Consider the following 21,544-nt stretch of genomic DNA (forward strand, 5'->3'; position numbering starts at 1 on the left):
TATTTATAAGGAATATAACACAAAGAAACTCTAGTCCGAATTGGACTTTTGCCCTACCCAAAAATATTTAAAATGTTCTTAAATGACTACTTAATTATTTGTGTTGCTCCAAAACTCAATTAAATATATTTGATGGTTCCAATACGCATGAGACTCTTGGTAGATTCCAATACATGCATGAGAGGTTTGGTTACTGCATCATTATCCTCTTCTCTAAAGAAACTCATCCTCGAGTTTAAGGGGGGTGTAATCAAACTTGAATTTGAGAGGATTTTAAAAGACTTTAAAATCCTAGGGTAGTCAATTAAAAGATTTTAAATGATTTTAGAATCCATTCAAATTTAAATCTAGGTGTAGTCAATTAAAAGATTTTAAAGGATTTTATAATCCATCCAAATCTAAGTGTATTAAAAAAATTATGATATTGGAGGATTTCAAAAAGTTGTGGATTTTGTGGGATTTGAAAGCAAAAAGTATGTATAACCAAAACTAAAAAGAATCCAACTTCACCCCCTAGGATTTCAAATCCTTCCCCCACAATCCACCACAATCCATTCAAATTCTTTAAAATCCATATAAATTTTGTAGGAGTCTTTAATCCTCTTAAATCCTATCAAATCTATCACTTTTAAAATCTTTTAAAATCTTAGTTTGACTACACCCCCCTAAATCTTTGTTGACTCCGTTATAATCTTGAAACTGATTTTTGCCTTTCCACGTGAATAAGTACTTAGAATATTTTTTATTCTTGAAGTGGTAAATTCATGCTCCATGAAATTTTTTGCAATCCAACTGATATCAATCTTCATTTGATTGACTAAATCAAATGAAACTTGAGAAGCCTTCCAATTAAAATTCAAAACCAATAAAATCAATGTATTCATAAATAGCATCTTCTTTCATATCAACAATATCTTGGAATTTGATATCTCCCACTTCAGCAACATTACCGACTTCCTTCAAAGATTCGTGAGATGAAAACCCTTCTTCTCTCCCACCGAAACTTTTGTTATTACTCAAGCTAAAACCATCACAAATTTCACAATTACTCAAGCAACGATCAAATAAGGGAGGAATACTTGTGACAGTCCGTCCCTAATTTTAAGAATTTTTAAAGTTTTAGTAAAGGATTTTATAAAAATGCCCATTGAGGTACGCGCATTATTCAAGGTTAATCGTTGTGTCGTGCCATCTAAGATTTGTTTTCTTGACATATCCTCGTGGTACTCGTCACTACGGAAGCGTGGGCGCAGATGGTTCGTGATTTGGAGTTATAACGAATAAGATTTTAAAGTTTGAAGTTTGGGCATTTTATAAATTTTATTATTAAAATTTGGATGACCCAGATTAAAGGAATTTGAAATTGATGGTTGGGATGAGAGAAAGAAAGTTTTGTATGTGTGTGTGCGTGAGAGGAAAAAAGAAAACAGAGAGAAAGAGAGATTGGGCAAAGCTGCCCAATCGGAGAAGAATGAGGAGAGGCCGAATGGGGAGAGGAGAGAGGAAGCTGACTGGCCAACCAGAGGAAGGAAAGGAGGAAAGGAGAGAGGGCGAGAAGCGGAGGAGAGAAGGACGAAACGGGTTTTCCCCAACCCGTGTACCCGCGCGACCCGCCAGTGTTCTTCACCCATTTCCGTCGAAATTTCGTCATTTTTCCGGTGAGTTACATCAATCCATCACTTGGAAAACCTTCTATGATCTTCCCTCTTCCTATTACACCCCAAAAATCAAGGAGTTTGGCCTTGAAATTTGATTAAAACCGTGAGGGGTGTGCGGTAGCTTAGTGTGAAATTTCTTCAAAAATTGAAACGTTTTCTTTCAATTTCTAACACCCATAGCATCCCCATAGGACCTGGAACAAAGCCCAAGCATTGAATTGGACGGTGGAGTTGATTTGAAGGTCGAATTGAAAACACCCAATTCTAGAGTTCTTCACGGTTTTGGTGAAATTGAAGTGCTTCCAAGCCCAATTGGCCTTGACTTCAGGTATAAAGTTTACTCTACTCATTGAGATCTTCAATTATGTATTTTTTGAGAATTTTTGGAAATAGTTGGATTTTTCCGGCGAGCCGGAGCGGCCAACCGCCACCCGCGGCGGCGCGTGGCCAATGGCCTGCCAATGTCATTCTTAGCATGTTTTTAAGGTTATAGGTTCAGTTTTGATAATTGATGGACGTAAATTGAGTAATTGAACCTAAGTTCGTCTCGATTCGTGGTTAGGTGAAAATGTGAATTGACGATCTGACCGTTGGATCATCACCAAATTTTGATACATTATAATATGTAATATTTTAGGATTACAAGAACTTACGGATCGGGAATCCGATTTACGGATCTTCCAGAATTAGAGTTGTAAGTAGGGGTGGGTTTGGTACGGTTACCGTACCAAAACCCTTGTATCAATTACCGTACCAAACTTTCGGTTTGGTAAAATCTATTACCATTACCGTGCCAAACTTTCGGTATACCGAAGTTCGGTATTGCCAAAAGTTTGGTTGGCATGGTATGGCAATGGTAATTGCCATTTTGTTTTGGGACAAAATATGTTTTTGTTTTTTTTTAACCCAATTCAAGGGCAAAACTTTTTTTTTTGTACCTTTATCTCATACATTATAGATTAAATTCATCTATTATTCATTATTCACAATTCACACACATAATAATTCAAATGAAGCATCAAAATTCATCATGAAAATTAGGCTAACAATCCAAATAGAAGTTACGAACCAAAACAAATAGAAGTTAACAATCCAAATAGAAATTAAAGTTTCAAACCAAATGAAAATTGGAAGTAAACTTCAAAAAAGAGAATTCATTGATCAGTTATTCAAGCTTGAGATGTCGAAGCTTTTGGAGGAGGCATTGAACTTGTAGAAGATTGAGTTTGTGTCAAGCCTACATTACAAACAAAGAAAACATATTAATTAGTAGTAAGAAGAATTAAAGTTGAAAACCATTTAATAACAAATTTACTAAAAAAATTAAAGCATATCTTTCTTGTTTTCTCTTCTTCTATTTCCTTGTAAAATTGAAGCATATCTTACATTGGTCCTTGTAGAAGTTTACTTCACCTGCCCTAAGCCAACCATTAGTACACACTAGTGCCTCCATTATTTTAGGAGTCAAGGATACCTTAAAAGGGTTCACAACCCTCCTCCCTAGACTAAATGCATTTTCACTAGCAACAGTAGAAGTGGGGGTTACAAAGATATTTTGGCTATTTGTGAAAGAATTAGGAACTCTTTTGTGTTTGATTTCCACAATTTTAAGAGATCAAAGTCACCAACAACAATGCTAATATAAGTAGGGTTTTATTTTCAAATTATTGGAATATTATAAATATGTGTTATATAATTATGTATTATATAAATTATAAATTATATTATATTTTCGGTATGGTACGGTAATACCGTGGTAATGGTATCCATTACCAATACCGTACCATGAAATTTCGGTACGGTACAATACTGTACCATTACCGATTGGTACAAAAAATTTGGCACAAAATCGGTATGGCACGGTTGGCAATTCGGTTGGCATGGCAATTTGGCAAAAAAATCCATCCCTAGTTGTAAGTTCACAAAATATAATGTTAACCATCACTTGGTTTTGGAAATTGACGGAGATCCGACCGTTGGATGGTAATGAAATTTTAGGATGATGTCCTAGAGGTATATTGTGGACCTCTGGAAGTTATGGATTTGAAATCTGAGTTGCAAATCTTCCGGATCGAACTACGTAGTGACGTGTTTTATATAAGTTATATATTCTATCGATATTTTCTGAGGTTGGATTTGATTATTGTTCTAGGCGGCGATCGTCATGACGCCTTGATGTGTGGTGCTAGGGAATTGTAGGGCGAACTCCAGGTGAGTGGGCAGTATTTTCTGTTTATACCTATATGCTATTGAAATTCCCAGAAATTGAGTTTTAATGAAAGTATGTTTCTAAAATGCCATGCATGCATGATATGAATGATATGAGTTATATGAATTGATAATTGATGCATATATATATGTGAATTGGTGCTATGGACGCACATGTGAGTATCAGGTGAGTTTTATGTTATTCATGTGAATCATTGATGATGTGTATTATGTTGATAGCTCATAACCTGCAATCATGGTGTTAGTGCTTATATTATTCACCCGCACCGCACGCTCACCTTGGATCCAAGTAGGTGCATGTCGTACAGACCATGAGAGAGTTCCGACATACTAGTCGTACAGACCATTACAGGTGGTTCCGACTAGTAGGTGACTTTAGATTATGTGCACAGATGATTGATGAGAGAAGCACTAGAGCGTATTATTACACCATTCATGTCGTACAGACTACTTCAGGTAGTTCCGACTTACATGCAGTGTAATGCCGTACAGGTCACCGAGGTGACTCCGGTTGGATTGGATGTTGAGCTATAGAATTAACCGTACAGGACCAACTGCAGGGTCTCCGGTTAATTCATTATTTCACCTGTTACATTGGTGCATCATTCATTCTGTTTTTGAAATTATAACATGGCATACTTTCTGGTTTTTGAGAAAAATTGATGATTTGAGATTTATGAAAAGTATTATGCTATTATGCTATTTTCTGGGAAAGTATACATGTTTTACAGCGAGGGGTTAGAAATGTTTTAAATGAAAAGTTTTCGAAAAACTTTGTTTTACTGACCCACTCAATTTTGTTTTGCGCCCCTCCAGGTTCTAATTAGCAGAGCTTTGGTGGCCACGAGGAATCCAGCGGTGTTATGACAGAATTTACAAAAGTAGGACTCACCCTCGGGTGTTTCATCTTGGTAATTGTATTTTTTTAAAAGCTTCCGAGCTGTGTAAATGGTTACGTCACACTCACGTGACGGCCAGCATGCCCTCCTTCGGGACGGGGTTTGTCAATACTCAAATGAATTAAAGATGACGCCTCAATATTTTCACACCCATAATTTGAACTAAGATAATCCAAACTAACTGTATCTTGTGCCACTTCATCGTAAAATGCTAAACAAAAATCTCCTTCTTCAGTTGACTCAAACCACATAGCATAATCATGAAAAAGGTCAACACATTGCAAACAAATGCCTCCCTCCCCTTGGGAAACCACATCGCCTCGTCGTTGATTTTTGATGCGAAAAATTTGATTGGTGAGATGTCAATGCATCCTCTTAATCTCTTCCAAGTCGTCATCAACATATTTGTCATAAATTGGTGGAGAATTCCAATCAACCAAGCTAATCTCTTCAACCATTTGATGTTCAAACATATGAAAAATATCAACCATGATCTTCTAACACAGAGGAAAACCAAAGATTATAACAGAGTCAACAAAGATTTAAACTCGAGGACGAGTTTCTTCAGAGAAGAGGAGAATGATGCAATAACCAAAGCTCTCATGCATGTATTGGAATCTACCAAGAGTCTCATGCGTATTGGAACCATCAAATATATTTAATTGTTTTAGAGCAACACAAATAATTAAGTAGTCATTTCATAACATTTTAAATATTTTTGTGGTAGAGCAAAAGTCCAATTCGGACTAGAGTTTCATTGTGTTGTATCCCTTATAAATATATGTACTAAACCCTCGAGAAAGGGGATTTGAATGAATGAAAAATAGTTTATTTGCCTTGTGCATTTGAAGTGAGTGTTCTCTATTTCTAAAATCAAGCGTATGACTTGGTCGTGTGAATGAATCCACGATTAGCAACACGAGCGAGTTCCGTTGCCCCTGATAGAAAGATTCCTAGGTTATCTCCCTCGGTAATTTGGCTTGTCCTGCATCAAACCCGCCCAAGGAGTATAAATATTATTGTTTTTTGCCAATGCGATAAAGCGTCATGCAAATACTAGAAGTAATTGAACTTCAAATTCTAAGGTTAATTTTTTTCTTAAAATTCTTGTGTTAGATTGGATTATTAGACATATCCAGGTTGTAACTGGAAAATAAAACATCAAACAAAATCTATAAAAAAAAAATTAACAATTGCATCTAGACATGACTCTAAAGTTTAAAGAAGTCGAATATTTCACCCAAATAAATTTTCAATAATTCAACTATTCATACAAAATATATGTATTCATACTGTCTATGTGATCACCTTATTTTGCATTCTTTTAGATGAGAAATTAAAAGGAACAGAAAGAGAACTGCATATATATATATATAATCAGGATTTGGAGACACATATTTTTTGTGAGGTTCATTCCGTAATGTATTTTAATGATTCAAATTGTCTATCTTTTAGGTCACCATTCAAAGATCATGTCTACTAAAAATCACTTAAATCCGAAATTATATGACCGTATGATTAAATTTATGGTTTATTTGTAAAACCGTATTCGTCAATTTTCTTTACTATAAATGAATGTTTTAATGGTTTTAAATTTGTGTAATTTTTTTTGTAAGAATGTTCTATAAATGATGTACTAAAATAAGACGGTTTAGATTGTTACAAAGTAATTCCTACAAATGAATGTCAAAAACGTGTATCCCAGATTTTAACCTATTTATACATGCGGGGGTTCAGCTGCAGTCATAGCAGCACCTATGTATTGAAACCATGAATTTGAAGGGTCAATCAGTACTGCAATTTGTAGTGTCTTGCATCATCGATCTTATGCATTCGCAGTGGCCAGGATGCTAAGACAACAAAACAACTCAACTCAACCACCTTAATCCTAACTGTCAGGGGTGTTGACTAATTAGTAACACACAATATACAAAGTTAAGACAACAACCTTACCAAATTTATGCTGCAACCTTGCAATTAAGAATTGGAGTGACATAGATAATCATTTATATTCAACGTCCATTAAAGAAAAAAATAAAAAAAATAATGTCTAACGATGAATTACGTACGTTAAATAATTATAATGCATAAGTCATGCATTTCGTTATTTGAAAATTTTATCATATGACAGCGGTGCAGGAGTATACAATTTGTACTGTATAAGTACGGAAGATTCTTGGTGTTTTTTTTTCAATATTTTTTATTTATTTTTTAGTACAACGATATATTTTACATTAAGGAGAGGGGTTCGGCCATGTCACACAATAGGTAACCTAATTTGGTAATAATTCGCTATTTTCGAAATTTAAACCTAAGACATTTTATTTACAAATACAGAGGAATACCACTAGACTGTAGTATTGAGTGACAATTCTTGAGGTGTTTTTAAAATTAAGAAATTAATTAATTATTTTTATCACAACAGTTGTGTGCATAAAAATTAATATTTAATTGTTAAAAAGAAAAAATTAACGTTGCAATTGTTAATGTCTGCTTCTATGAATGAGGATCATCTTCGGATCCGTTTTTTGAGGATCCCAGGAATTCTCCAATCATGTTCATTTATCGTATATCATACGGTCAGAAATTATTGTAATTTTTTTTTAAAATTAAATATAAACAGTAATTGACAAAAAATTAGCCACATAATGTACGATGAACGAACGTAATTAGAAGATCCGGAAGGGATCCTCATTCTGCTTCTATGACGATTGACAAGTGCATGCACCAAATTTAAAAATTAATGTAGAGGATTATACTAACATAAGCCTTCACATCTCTGTTGCTAATTACTAGTTACATCCCACACGGATCTAACGTGGTTGATCATCGTATTGCACATCATGAACATCAATGTCTGTATACACCATGATCTTGTGTCGTTTACGGATAAAACATATTTTATTGTAATCCGTAAGCTGATATGGGGGTCTCTTGTTCCTTAATCCAAGTTTTTTTATTTTTTATTTTTCTGTTGAGACTTTTACTCGGTTAAGATTTTTTATTAATTACTTTTCCTATTACATGCGTCACGGTCGGTGTTAACCAATTAATATATATCTTAAGGCTGCGTTTGATATGCGAAAAAAAAAATTGAAGGAATATATATATTTTTGTCTTTTGCTTGGGGAAGGGAAACGCAAAATTCTTTTCCTATGGTCGATAACTACAAGAAATTACGTACGAGCTATTATTATTTTTATTTTTTTGTGGGGAAGGAAAGTGAATACCAAAAGGGGTGGAGGGCTTCACTTCCCTCTATTTTCTTGTGAGTCAGGAAATCATTTCTCAAACCTGAACTTGTAAATATGGAATAGGCAAAAGTATTCGATTCTCAAGCTTTTTTCGCACATACCAAACGTAGCTTATGTTATCGACCAATGGAAGCAAATGTCAAAGTCTTCCTCTTTAAAAAAAAAATAAATAAAGAATATAGAGCAAGAGTTAACGTGCAAGGATCCATTGGAGTTTCATAAGTTTTCAACTTTCTTTACGAGAATAATGGAAATGGAGCAATCATGCATGTTTGATCGTAAATTTGCCTTGTTATTTGGAGGGACAAATCGTGTTTGAGAACAAATGCGGAATGAGAGCTCACTGCCACAATTAGGTGGTCATGGTTAAGTACCATTAGTAGTATGTAAAGGTATTTGTCGGATGAGAGAAAAAAAGTTAAAATTCAAAGAGAAATTGACTAATTATAAAAGTTAAAGTTCGGGGTAAGGGAAGGGGGGAGATTGACAGCTTCTTCCAAGCTCGGGAGGAAAATTGGCAATTTTTTTTTTTTTTAAACTTGTAACTACCCAACAATACATTTAGATATGGTGAATAATTTTTTTTGCATTAACGGTATAATCTCCCTCAAAACGATCCAACAGTACAAACCCTATCGCTGCACAATACGAAATGGTTTTATGTTTCGTAAAAACGAAGCTCTATCATGCATTCCTGGTGCTTTGGGGAATACCAAGCGACAGCTTTGGCTGAACCGAGGACTTGCAGCGCGTATTCAAGAGCAAACACCGGCTCGTCCACGCGGATATTCCACTCTCGGTTCTTTAGTTCAACTGCAACTCCTGACTCAACCCTGAAACTGACAGGTCCACAAATCTGCAAGGAAATGCAGAAATCGTTACAGTTCAGAGATAACATTCATGTCAACACCGTTCAGGTTCAACATCCAAAACAGAAGCAATCCTAGTTACTACGATGGTGCAGCCCAAGTTCAACACAGGAACATACGGTATAAGAACAAGTTATTCAACTTATAAGCTTTTCTGAAATCGCAATTGACGTCGGTTCTGCCAAAAGTGGAAGATAGAACTAGTACAAGAGAAGTATAGGTACCTGCTGCTGAAGAGAAAGTGTGGCATTGGGGCAAATGTCCTGAATAGCTTCCAAATTTGGCTGTTGAGAATTAAAATAATCTTGTGCTAGATGTGCTGCACCTGAAAGAAACTTAGAACCAGAAGGAAAATCCAGGCGGGCATGAAAGCGAGAAAGATCTAGGAATAGCCTTTGGAAGTTTCCATGCTGGGCTGTAAATGTTGCTGATGCAAATATATCTGCTAGAAAGGCAGATTTTACTCCAGGAGCCCAAAAACTAAAACCTCTAAAACCCTGAGGATCATCGTCTGCAATTTGTGACCTAACCCAACTATCACCAAACGAGGCAGTCATCACAGCACCTATGTTTGAAACAATGAATTTGAAAAATATCAATTAGCAAGAGTTGCATGCATCAGTTTGGCATCATAAGCATCAGCAATAAAACTACCCGACCCAACTGACCTTAAACCTAATTGTCATAGGTTTGTTAACAATGAACATAAGCAAAATTATACTGCAGTTTCTGCACACAAGATGTAACCACCCCCTACTCCTCTGTACAGTTAAGAGTACATGCCACTTGACAACTCTGCCAAAAATTGTATTCGACAGCAAAGGGCACAGGACTACTTGATCCCAATTTACGAGCAAATATCTAAATTACTAATGCTACAACTGGTGGTTTCTTATAAGTTCCGGAAAAAGATTTCTCTTTTATATAAGCAAAAGGGTGTTTAACTAAATTCTTATAGAAAAACTCATCCTCTTCTTCCTTCCCTAATCCTTCCTTATCAACTACCTGCACAATTCAGCAGAGGCAGTGCCTTACCAATAATCCCGGAAGCCGAAACATGAGGATTTGAAAGGAATACATCAAATGGTTGGACCATTCTCAACTTCTGAGCATGACTCCTCCAAAGCTCAAAGTTCTTCTTAAAGGAAAATGCACTTGTGACAGACAAACCGGGAAGCAGGGTAACAGGAACTCCATCGCTCTGGCCACCGTCAAACCGCTCGGGTGTCCCTGAATTATGACGTGCACATACACGATAACTGGCCCCGGAGTCAGAAGCAACCGAAGCCAGATCAAGTGACATTGAGAATGGCACATCCCAATAGTTTCCGGGCTTGTCAGCGAAAAGCCCGGGCCAAACTGCCTCCACTGTCAAATTATGATGAGAAAACTGCAATGTACATGATTATTCACAGCATTACTACAAATCCAGCAACAAGGGCACAAAATTGAGAATTTTCCAAATCAAAAAAAGCACCTTGTGCTGAAAAAGTGCTTTCTTTCGGGGTTTCTTGTCATCGCCATAACCGTCCACACTCAAAACCAATGTGTCATCAGCTGTTAGCCAAAACTCAGAACAGAAGGAAAGGGCGTACAGGGACTTCTCTCGCAGGTGGGTTCCAATGCTTTGCATCCACGAAGATACAGAGTCCGGCGGCGCCTCCTTACCGCTCTTTTTCACGGCGGAGATAAACCGCTGGAAATTGAACTGACCCAGAATCGTCCCGAACCTACAGAGAGCTTTTCAATTCGAGAATTAGTTATTCAACTTGAAAAATGCAAAGGGGAAATTGAGGTGGGTTTAGGCGGCGGGTACCAATTTTCGCCAATGGGTAGGGTGAGGACTCGCTGGAGAGTGAAGCCATCAGCGGCGGTGTAGGAAGGGACGAAAATGGAGGCCATGAAGCGCTGCATGAAGTCGATTTGCTTGGGCCGGGAAAGCCTGGGGCCTCGGGTGAGGCCCAGAGGAAGTGGGTCGCCGGGAACAGGTCGGACGAGTCCGTCGAGGGTCCTCGGAGTCGACACGTCGAGGTCCCAAAAGCTGCCGTCCATTGCCCATCTCAACTTCTTCATCTCCATTTCCAGATTGCTTCTTGTTTTCAGCTTCTGCCTTTTCTTCTTAACCCATTTGATCTTCGACAAAGGTATGAACGACAAGTCGTATAAATTTGGAAACAACAGTGCTTCCTGAGGGATAGGTTCGATTTTCCTACCCTATTTAAGGCCTATTTAAGGTCTCGTTTGGATGTGCTTTTAAATAACTGAAAACGTTTTTGGTAAAAATATTTTTGGAACCCATCCTTAGTAAAAATACAAGTTAATCCTAGAAAATCACTTAAAGTGCTTTCTAGAAGATAACTTAAAAGTGCTCTTGAAACCCAAAAACATTTTCTCTAAATGCGTTTTTAGCTATTTTAAAAGTACATCCAAACGAATTATAACTTTCTCTAATATAAACCCTAATAAATTCTAAAAATCAAAAAAAAATTTATTTTTCTTTTTTAACAAACGACAATATTATTTACATTAAAAAAGTGAAGAAGTGGGTTAAGACTTATATAAAACAGACTCACCATTATCGTGGTGTCCTGATTCAATAATATAATGTTATGTTTAAACCTCTTCACATGTCGTATGCAAAAACTGCCACGCTACATTATTAAACTGAAATGTGACGTGAAAATGAAATAATTAGTCCATTTCATATGAGTTGTTATCAAACGATGCCACACAGGAGTGAGATATTCGGTTTAATATGTCAATTTGCCTCATTCGTTTGAGCCTTGACATAGCTGAATTGATAATGGTTAAATTAGTAAAAATAAGTTAAATAACATTTGTGTAGTAAATCCGCCACTAAAGATAAATGCTCGAGGGCGTTAACAAGTCACTCATCATTGGAGAACTTAACAGAGTTAAGGTGAGATGGAAAGCATTATTTGTTTCGTGCCGGATCATCATACAGACCAACACTCGATTTAGGATAATCTAATAAAAATAAATGTGATCAACTTGATCACTTGATCACTTGATCAATATTTACAACAAAATTGCAGTTTCTACGACATAAAGTTCACCTCATCGTCCATGGCAGGCCCATTAAACCTCGAACAGTAGTATGAGTACGAATCATGAGCAAGTGTCTGCAGGGATGAAAGGATATAAGTGTTCGTTCAAAGGCTGTAGCCATGAAAACAATAGGGTTGTGTGTGCGTGTAATATATTGCTTATTTGCATCTTCTTCGAGCTTGTAGGTCTCTCTTTTTACATTGTTATCACGGCATCAGAATTTTGGTTACGAAAAATCCCGAGTTTGAATGCAGAGTGGAGGTACACCCACATGTTCTCTGTCAGCATTTCATCGTGCAGGGTTGCACGAGAAGAAGACAGTTTGGTTCATTCTACAATTTAACCTATGGTGTTTAGTAGTTCACAGAAAGCACGATACAAGAAAGCCATGATAGTTGAGTTACCTGTTCCTGTGATCGGAAATACATGAACGGTGTATAATGTAGGAAATTGGACACCCTGGAGGTATATATATCAGCATACCTGTAAAGATGGAAACGGAATTGAGAGAATCACTGTCAACGAGGGAACTCATAATTTCAATTTTAACATCTGTTCACATTAACGAAAGATGAACATGTCGGAAGAAAGTACATACTTCTCAATTTGCCTCATCAAATGGCTTTTATCCCAGAAACCTGCACGGGAAAGAAATCCCCACCTAATGCACAGCAGGTTCACAAGGTCAACTGTATGTTCACAAGACTGAAACATTTTCCACAGATAAACCCTCAAAATGAAAAATCAATTCTTACCTTTTGTTGAAGAGCTCTCCATCTGCTTCTAGCATCGGAGCAATTTTCTGGTCTAGTCTTTGCATAACGATAAGTAGCTTTTGCATGCTTTCTGAGAGTTCTTGATCCTCCAAGTTTGTTGCAGCAAGGGTCTAAAAGTAAAGAAAATTTCAGATAAAATTAAGAAGCACTACGTTCCATAACTCTTCGATTAGGCATTCACATTGCTTGCTGAATGCTGTGATTCAAAATAAAACCAATTTAGCTTATAGCTAACTAGAAACATAAGCAAAAATTCATAAGATAAAGCTTACTTGAGCAGGGCGCCCCTTAGTTTGCCTTTGTGAGGCGAGCCGAAGTTGGTTGAAAAGATCCCCTACGACCTCCTTTTGGTTTATAAGATCTACTAGTGCTGCTCTATGACCCCCGCTCAGAATCAAAGCACTATACTGCAGTTTCCAAATTTTCATGAACAAATGGAGACGTTTATCAGCATTCAACAGTTCAAGGATATTAAAATCCAAATTACTAGGACACCAAATTACAAATTTCATTCGCAGGTGTTTGGTCTCAGGAATAACAGAAATATTTATAAAAAGGCGGGTTTATTTTGTAGTCTCGATGTTTGTTCTAGGCAGTACTATATTATGAGTTATGCCACATTGTTAGTTTCACTTTCCCTTTATCAACTCATGTAAAGAGAAATCAACTACACAAACCTCTTCTTCCAATTCTCGGCAAACCAATGCTGTTCGCCATCGCAGATGAACTTTGGATTGACTTACATCTGTGTAGATATGATCACCAACATACAGTATTTCATCTCCATGGATATTTAGGGAATTCTCAACCATCTGAGCACTTCCCCCTGAATACAAGCCCCCTGCAGAAAGAAGACATTTCAATGAGAATGAGATTGTTAATTAAGTATAAATTAATCAAATAATCTGATCAATGCAAAGCACAGACGAATCGTCAGGAGATCCTGGAAAGCTGTGCGCCTTAATACATGCAACCAAATTCTTCTACTATAGCCATGAAGATGTGTATCCAATCAGGCATTCACTGTATTTCTTCCGTGCACATAAAGTTCTTGGAATTTGGTGGCTGAGATTAGAGCCACAATTGAGTCCCACATCGGAAGTGAGGATAATCATCTATTGGTTTATAAGCAGTGATACCACACACACTATTGCCGAGGCCTTTTGTTAAAATCCCATACCCATTTATCTCCCGGGTGGCTAAAGTGGGGGGAATATCTGCGATACTGACACTCGTGTATGTGTGACCAGCTGGTGTGCTTCGGCACAACAAAGTTTACTACAAATTTTGAGTCATGACTACTATATGTCACCAGCCATTTATCAAGACTATGAGAAGACATTATTGTCCATACAATCACACGCAATTTTGTTTCCGGAATTGTTTATCCTAGACACCTTCAAAGCATGTTCAACAACATTTGCTCAAACAAGTTTAAGATATTCAGTGCTAAACAAGCAGAAGTACTGAGCATTAGCCATTATCACCTGTTTTAGCCTTGAAGCATGGACGCATGAGGCCCTCACCCGTCACTACCTCATACATTGGGTGTGACATTTGGAAGAACTCTGGCTTCCTTGCAGAGACTATTACCTGCATATGAGCGTAATAAACAAAAAGTGTAACTCACTGCTGTTGACACCTCGTTACAAATCTGAAGATCATTACTATTTATCATAGCCTTCTGTAGCAGATGCCCAAGAGTAATTATTATTCAATGTAGCACGAAGTTAAAACTAGATGGATGACGTTGACTTACAATGTCAAATAGATCCCTCCAACCCATCTCATTGGGAAGAAATCTGTTGAAGGAATGCTGCATCATTTTGTTTGTGTAATGATAATCTGAGTTGGTAATGAGCAGAAGCTTTTTACCAGCCTAATGCACAAATAAGTCTAAGTAAATTAGGAGTAAAATAATAGCCACATGCTATGCAAAAAAGATGAGATTCTATAAGACAAACCTCTTTTTGATCCAAAAGCGCTAATGGCAATTCTGGATCAGGCTCCACAAACAGTTCAGGCTTCGACATTATTTCGCTCTGTATATATGCCCAAATCAGTTCTTTTTCATGAACTAATATCTGATTCTTATCCAATAAACAAATAATAAATATATATACTAACCTTTAGTTGACCCTCGACATGTGCCCGGAAGAGGGCTCTTCCAACAGCCTGAAATCATGTCAAAAGTTAAAAAGGAGCAAGAAAAAGCTCTATATAATTTAGGCAGAGCTTATTGCCTTATAGAGCCCTTTATAATCAAGTGGACCAATTTCTGCGGCTATGGTTCCATCATCCAATCTGTCAACCATCTGAAAGAATGAAGAGTCATATCTACATAAGTAAAATCTGAAAAATAACAACAACAATGTTTAAAACAGTGATCTAGCAAAGAAAAACACTGATAAGGCGATACCTGCATATAAGCCACAGCTTCTGAGACAGAGAACAGTGTATTAAGGAACTCCCATCGAGTTTCCTTCCGGAGGTCCACCAGTTCCCTCCCGTACATCTCACTTCAATGAAAGAAAGTTAGGCCACACTATAGAATATACTTTTCCGAAATGATATACTAAGAAGCTACATGCTGGAAGAACCTAAGCGCCATATACACAATGTTACAAAGTAATGCATATAATACATATGGAAATTCATTTGGAACCTTAATGTTAGTTTCATCAGAATACTGAATTTGTATTTACAGTGTGAGAGTAATCATAAATCCATGGGATGACAATAAAAGTGAGTCACATTCTCCACTGTTTCTCAATAATCAGAAAAAGGATCGAAGTGTACCTCACAGCTCGATTAGATAGCATGGTTGTGCCATGCATAGCCCTTTTAACATAACCAAATCGATCAGGCTTCACCAAGTTTCCTTTCTCTTTGTCTATGACAAGGCCTCTAATAACCTATATGAAAATATAGAACAAAAGTTGGGAAGAACAATGTAAATCAAGCATCTTATGACTTGCATAAATGTAAATACTCGTAAAAATTTCAACTTGTTTAGAGATGATACCAAGTCGGGGTCAAATGCAAGACCGTCAACGGGGAAGCCCACTTTCTTCAAATTCTCCATACAGTAATCATAAGCTCTCCCTTCCCAAGCCTGCAAGACACAAATTAATGTCAGACAAGACAATCCACAATTCCACCTCCTCCGGCACCAGCAGTAACCAGAAATGTACTGGTAACTAATGCATTGAGGTTCCAACACTAGTTATTAGCAAATGCAGAACTATAACATCCGGATGTCACACTTCAGCAGAATTGTCAATTAGAAAATGGTGAAACTTACAATCACATTATAATGCATCAATGTGTAGTCCATATCATATCCAATGGCACTGATTGATCGAAGATTCAATGTGCGGCTACAAAAAATGCCACGAGGCGATTGCCTTGACGAAAAAGGGCTCTGCATATAAAAATTCGACATGGTAAGTTCGATGCACAAGTACCACCGTAAGCAAATGAACAATGTGCTATTCACTGGAACAAGACAACCATAGACAAAAGAAAAGAAAACAAGGTTGTGATTTTAACACTCAGATTGTTAAAAAATACAGAGCGAAAAATCCAAAATTGTTACTCGAAAAACAAAGGAAAGAAATGTATTAAATGAAGCAGCTAAAGAATTAAACAACAGCACCGGAATGCCCAAGTCTCTGAGCAAGTCTCCAGCTTCTTCAGCCTCCACTCTGGCAACTTCCTCAATGGGACCTTTCAAAGTTACATCACCATCAATTCCTACACGGGTTTTCGAAAAAGATCAAAACTTTACGCAGCAGGCAATACGGTTGCAGTTTCACAAGTGGGAAAATTGAAAGATTGCACTGGAATTTGGAAAGCGGAATAATCAAGTTACCAAAAGCTTCGAGATGCTCCACCTTGACATTCAAATCCCCTTTGGTTTTCTCTCCCAAGTAATCCACTTCGTACTTGCTCGACGAAGTCACAGAAAACGCCGACTTCTCGTCCACGCTGCCGCCGCCGCTGCTGCACTGGCACTTCATTCCGTGATTCCAGAGCAAGTTCTTGCTGCTGATGAAGTTCTGGGACATGGGTCGGATTCGAACCGGACCTCTGAGATGGTTCATGGCCGCCATTGATGCAGGGGTCTCTCTGAAAACCGAGAACTTCCCCAACGCCTCGGCCGCGTACATCACTGAAAGGAGTAGACGAAGAAGAGTGGAATCTGAAAATATCTGAGTATTCTAGTCGCGTTCAACGGCAAGTATAGCGCTAGTGAAAGTGAAGGTTTGTGTTTTTATGGTTTTTGTGGAAGAGATTGATTGGTTTGTCGCGCAGCTGCTGGGACTTATGTCGCGTCTATCGGGCCACTGTGACCGTCGTGGTGGTGGTGATAAGATAAGGGCGACCGCTTTTCGTTTTTGATTTGGACAACAAAACGATCGAAAAGGCCTTGGGGCACGTTTTCCATTTTTTTAGGGATTTGATTTTTTTTTTAATACATCGATATTTTTATACACATAAAATAGAGATTTTGGTAAAGTCATACAATGGGTAGTTTAATGTGGTATCAAATTCGTCATTCAAGAAATTCGAACTTAAGACCTCTCATTTCTAAGTAAAGATGAATACCATCAGATTATAATGTTGTGTGACTTTAGGAGACCTGAATTTGATCTTGAGTCAACTTCATGTCATAGATTTTAGAGGCCTGTCTTCCTGTTTGGGTGTCATTCTCATCCCTTCCTATTTTATTCGGTCACAGTTAAATCACGTCAATATTTTATATTAATTTCTTTATAGATATAATAAGATAAAAAATAATAAAAATATAAAATGTTTGCGTGATTTAATCGTGACTACACAAAATAGAAGGGATTGAAAAGTCAACAAGAGGGCAGATAATCTGCCTCCATAGATATTTGGCTGAATTTGATCCTGAGTTTACCAATAGTTGTTTTCTTTCTCAAATTGTACTTTCTTTGTTATTTGAGGGTCTTTTAGTTAACTCGATGGACTTTCATATTTATTTAATTCAAAATTCTGAAATTATCAGATTCTATTCAATTGGAATTTTGAGGGATTTTAATTCTTTTAATGAATAAGGATTTTAAGTGATTATCTGAAATTTAAATTTAATATGTATTCAATTAGAATTTTAAGATAGTTTATTAAAATCCTTAGAAATCCAGGTGTATTCAATTAGGATTTTAAAGAAGTTCATAACATTCCAGATATATTCAATTAGGATTTTAAAGAAGTTATTCAAAATTCTGAAATTATCAGATTCTATTCAATTGGAATTTTGAGAGATTTTAATTCTTTTAATGAATAAGGATTTTAAGTGATTATCTGAAATTTAAATTTAATATGTATTCAATTAGAATTTTAAGATAGTTTATTAAAATCCTTATAAATCCAGGTGTATTCAATTAGGATTTTAAAGAAGTTCATAACATTCCAGATATATTCAACTAGAAATTGATTTTAAAGAATTTAAGAAAGTTGAGGAATTAGAGGAAATTGAAGAAATTTAATTGTGTATTTTAAGCATCCACAAATCTCACATCTTCCCATGAGATTTTGAGGGAAAAGAATCAAAATTTTATATGAAATCTCTACAACTCAATTAAACTTTATAAAAAATTATGAATTTATAAATTCATTAATATATTTCGAATTCTCGATTGAATACACTCTCTACGATCCGAAATTTCTCAAACTCAAAATATAAGATATAATCATATCTTTTGGAAATAAAATTATACCATAAAACGGAGAGGCTAGATTAGCTCAAAGATGATCATCAACTCAAGACACGGTGTGCTCTTGATTTTTTAGTGTAAGAAAGGATAAGGAAAATGTCTTGGGCCAATGTAAAGTACCATTTGTCACTTTATTGATGTAACCCTAACCATCACGACACGTCACTACGTTCAAAAAATACAAAAACAAATAAATTATATCCATACACGCAAAGGGCATAACTGGAAATACTCTTTCTGCCCTATTGGGCTGCTGCTTTTGTTCTGGGCCGACCCGTTTGTCTGGTGACTTAACAATCTCTCTCTCCGACGCCGCCTCCTCCTGAAGCCTAGTTTTTCAGTCTCCCTCTCTCGGTCCGAAGCCATTGTCGGCGAAGCAACGTAGCTAGCCGCCGCCCTCGACGATTAACCCGCCGCCAGTACGTTACCTTCTTCTCTTCTATGAGTTTTCTAGGAATTATGACTGATTTATGCTCATCAGCTTGTGTGTGTAATTTCCTTAGGCGCTGCTTCGAGTTTTGATTCCCTATTTGCGTTGTAGAATGGCGGAAAGCAATGCGGTGATTGGGCTCTCGTGGGAGCCAAAGTTGCCTGCTTTTTCATCGGCGTCCAAAAATGGAGGTGGGTCTGGCTCCAAACCTCGCCCCGAAGGCAATCCGCTTTGGAAACCCAGCACGCAGCTTGTCGATGGCCTCTTCGTTCCGCCGAATGACCCGGTAAAGCGGAACAAACTGGCCAAGAAGCAGATCAAAGACACTGCTGGAACAAGCTGGTATGTCATCAGCTCAATTCACTCTGTTTCCTTATAGTCTTGGATTTTCTTAGAAACCCATATGGAATCCTCTAAAGTTCAACTTTTTTATTGTATGCAAGCGATTTTCTACTTTAAACCATTGTTCTAAAAATCCCCGTCTAGGCAGGGCCTAGGCGCTAAGCTGTTACTCACCGCTCCAATTAATACCTATGCGTTTGAAAATTAAGAAATGGCGCCTACACCTGAGACTTGTTGAATACTTAAATGAACACACATTATATACTTGTTCCCTATGTTTTCATTATGTTTCGATACTTCATAATGTATTTGTTATCCTATTTTGTAGTTTATAATAAAATTATATATATATATATATATGTTTTTTTTTTTAAGTATAGACACACACTTGTTTATACGAAATATAATACATTTACTTAAATATGCCTATGCACTCGTCTAGGCCCCGCCTAGGTGCTAAGCCCAAGTCCACCACCCAATTAGCGCCTAGCGTCTTTTAGAACTTTGCTTTAAACTAATCCAAACCGGAAGATTTGAACCCGGCCTTACATGTTTGTTTGTCTTTTAATAATTTATATGATTTAGGTTTGACATGCCTGCACCAACCATGACCCCGGAGTTGCAAAAAGATCTCCAATTACTAAAGGTGTGTTAAATTCTGTTTTGTTTCTGGTAATAATTTCTTTGGCACTATGTTGTAGTCATGAACATTGCTTTTTTTTCTTTTTCTTTTTTTACTGGGTTTTGCAATTGCATCAATGCATCTGCTGAATAGAGTTATAGGATTCTGTGTGTTTTCGAAGTTTGGTGCTTATGGTTGTCGTTACCATGTTATTGCATCAATTTCTGCTACCTTGGATGTAGTTCACATCGGACAGTCTTTCAAGTTTCAACTGCAATCTCTAGTATGGAGAATGTAATTAAAAGCCGATCTAACTTCAAAGTTTGCATTTGATGGTCCACTTTGGTATGATTCCAAGTCCTTGTCAAGTTCATTTGGATGAAAATGAACCTTGTCAAATCCTAGCACATTCTATGGTACACTTTAGCAAGTGGTGTTTGTAGAAACATTAAACAAGGTGGTAGCTCTTTGGAATCTGGAATCCTTTCCGACATTCAGTTATTTTTCATATTTCCATGGTTCCGGTATCGTTCAGACCATTTCCATTCTAAAGCATATCAATTGATATCTATTTGAACCTAGTGGGATTTATGCCTGCTCTTGCACAATTTTCATTTACCTTTTGGTGTTATTTGATGCTTTCATCGTTGTTTAAACGAAGTATAGTTGGCTGATTCGATTTTCTAATTGCAGTTAAGGAATGTTATGGATCCAAAGAGACACTACAAGAAGGGTGATGCACAACCTAACAAGTATTTCCAGGTTAGAATATGGTATCACAATAACATTACAAGTAGCCATTCCTAGGATGTATTAGTATATTTGACGAGGTTATCTGTGTTTTCGTTGTTTATCAGGTAGGGACAATAATAGAGTCCCCATTAGATTTCTTCTCGGGCAGACTTACAAAGAAGGAAAGGAAGGTGTCCCTTGCAGAGGAAGTGCTTTCTGATCGTAACCTTGGGAACTACAGGTATGATAGCTAGAGACATCCACTGTTTCCAAATTCTGAAACCATATGTTTAAGGAGGATTCTTTTGGCATCCGAAAAAAGTTCAAACTTCAAATTATAACCACTTAACTGTGCTGATGCTTATTTCATGAACCTTGCAGAAAGCGGAAGGTTCGCGAGATAGAAGAGAAAAACCGGCCAGGCGGAAATGAAAAATGGAAGATTAAGGGGAAAGGGACGTATCAGCGTGCAAAGCAAAGAAGGCACTGATATATATATATATACCAGATTTTTGAAACTCTATGGAGATTTATTGGTTTCTGTTATTTGACAATCAGAGAGGGAGAGGGAGAGGGAGAGGGACTATTGATGTCTAACTGTACCAATGTGACAATGGAGGAAATTCTGTAGTTTCAAATATTTGATGGCATGTTGTTACGTGGGTTGCCTCGGTTAGGTGTTGGCTTGTAGATTTGTTTTCCAACGTGCCAGGCTGCCGTATTCATTTGATTGGGGGAGCTTCTTGTCTCCGCATTACATTTGCGGTGAGCGAACAAGAATAAGATTAACTGCTCCTTCCCAAACGCATCTAATTTTTTATTTTCCAGGGTATTGGATTGCAAATTTCGGTTAGGCAACCTCCTTTTTTTCATCATGATGTTTGGCAAGTAATCCAGAGAAATTTCAATTCTCGTTCCAA

At 37.0% G+C, this 21,544-nt stretch overlaps 3 protein-coding genes and 1 long non-coding RNA gene across 6 annotated transcripts; 2 read left to right on the forward strand and 2 right to left on the reverse strand.

The window, feature by feature from the left end:
- The first annotated feature begins 1,426 nt into the window (after positions 1-1,426).
- On the forward strand, positions 1,427-4,894 carry LOC139190296 (uncharacterized). Its single transcript, XR_011574414.1, has 3 exons — positions 1,427-1,658; positions 1,850-1,986; positions 4,704-4,894. It is a non-coding gene; the product is annotated as an uncharacterized lncRNA (long non-coding RNA).
- A 3,712-nt stretch (positions 4,895-8,606) lies between these two features.
- LOC103423922 (protein TRIGALACTOSYLDIACYLGLYCEROL 4, chloroplastic-like) lies at positions 8,607-11,106 on the reverse strand. Of its 2 annotated transcripts, none has more exons than XM_008361995.4 (5): positions 10,726-11,106; positions 10,387-10,639; positions 9,945-10,299; positions 9,134-9,474; positions 8,607-8,896 (listed from the first exon to the last, which is right to left on the reverse strand). In XM_008361995.4, exons 1-5 carry the CDS (start codon positions 10,986-10,988, stop codon positions 8,699-8,701), a joined length of 1,410 nt encoding a protein of 469 aa, XP_008360217.3. In that variant the 5' UTR covers positions 10,989-11,106; the 3' UTR covers positions 8,607-8,698. The 2 variants fall into 2 exon arrangements, with proteins under 2 accessions (XP_008360217.3, XP_028947108.1); XM_029091275.2 differs by having other exon boundaries at positions 10,387-10,649; positions 10,726-11,021.
- A 682-nt stretch (positions 11,107-11,788) lies between these two features.
- Positions 11,789-17,177, reverse strand: LOC103423921 (uncharacterized). The gene is made up of 17 exons (XM_008361994.4): positions 16,629-17,177; positions 16,413-16,510; positions 16,059-16,178; positions 15,780-15,869; positions 15,554-15,669; positions 15,174-15,273; positions 14,998-15,069; positions 14,882-14,929; positions 14,719-14,796; positions 14,514-14,633; positions 14,242-14,347; positions 13,432-13,595; positions 13,027-13,161; positions 12,734-12,864; positions 12,577-12,639; positions 12,383-12,461; positions 11,789-12,052 (listed from the first exon to the last, which is right to left on the reverse strand). The coding sequence occupies exons 1-17, from the start codon at positions 16,924-16,926 to the stop codon at positions 11,969-11,971; spliced, it is 1,902 nt and encodes a 633-aa protein (XP_008360216.1). The 5' UTR covers positions 16,927-17,177; the 3' UTR covers positions 11,789-11,968.
- Positions 17,178-18,613: 1,436 nt separating this feature from the next.
- LOC103452619 (rRNA-processing protein fcf2-like) lies at positions 18,614-21,282 on the forward strand. 2 transcript variants are annotated; one of them, XM_008392133.4, is made up of 6 exons: positions 18,614-18,917; positions 19,002-19,270; positions 19,856-19,916; positions 20,586-20,654; positions 20,750-20,865; positions 21,006-21,282. In XM_008392133.4, the coding sequence occupies exons 2-6, from the start codon at positions 19,041-19,043 to the stop codon at positions 21,112-21,114; spliced, it is 585 nt and encodes a 194-aa protein (XP_008390355.1). In that variant the 5' UTR covers positions 18,614-18,917; positions 19,002-19,040; the 3' UTR covers positions 21,115-21,282. The 2 variants fall into 2 exon arrangements, with proteins under 2 accessions (XP_008390355.1, XP_008390357.1); XM_008392135.4 differs by having other exon boundaries at positions 18,722-18,917; positions 19,040-19,270.
- Positions 21,283-21,544: the final 262 nt, after the last annotated feature.

The sequence above is a fragment of the Malus domestica genome, chromosome 13, assembly GCF_042453785.1.
Source record: "Malus domestica chromosome 13, GDT2T_hap1".
Lineage (NCBI taxonomy): Eukaryota > Viridiplantae > Streptophyta > Magnoliopsida > Rosales > Rosaceae > Malus > Malus domestica.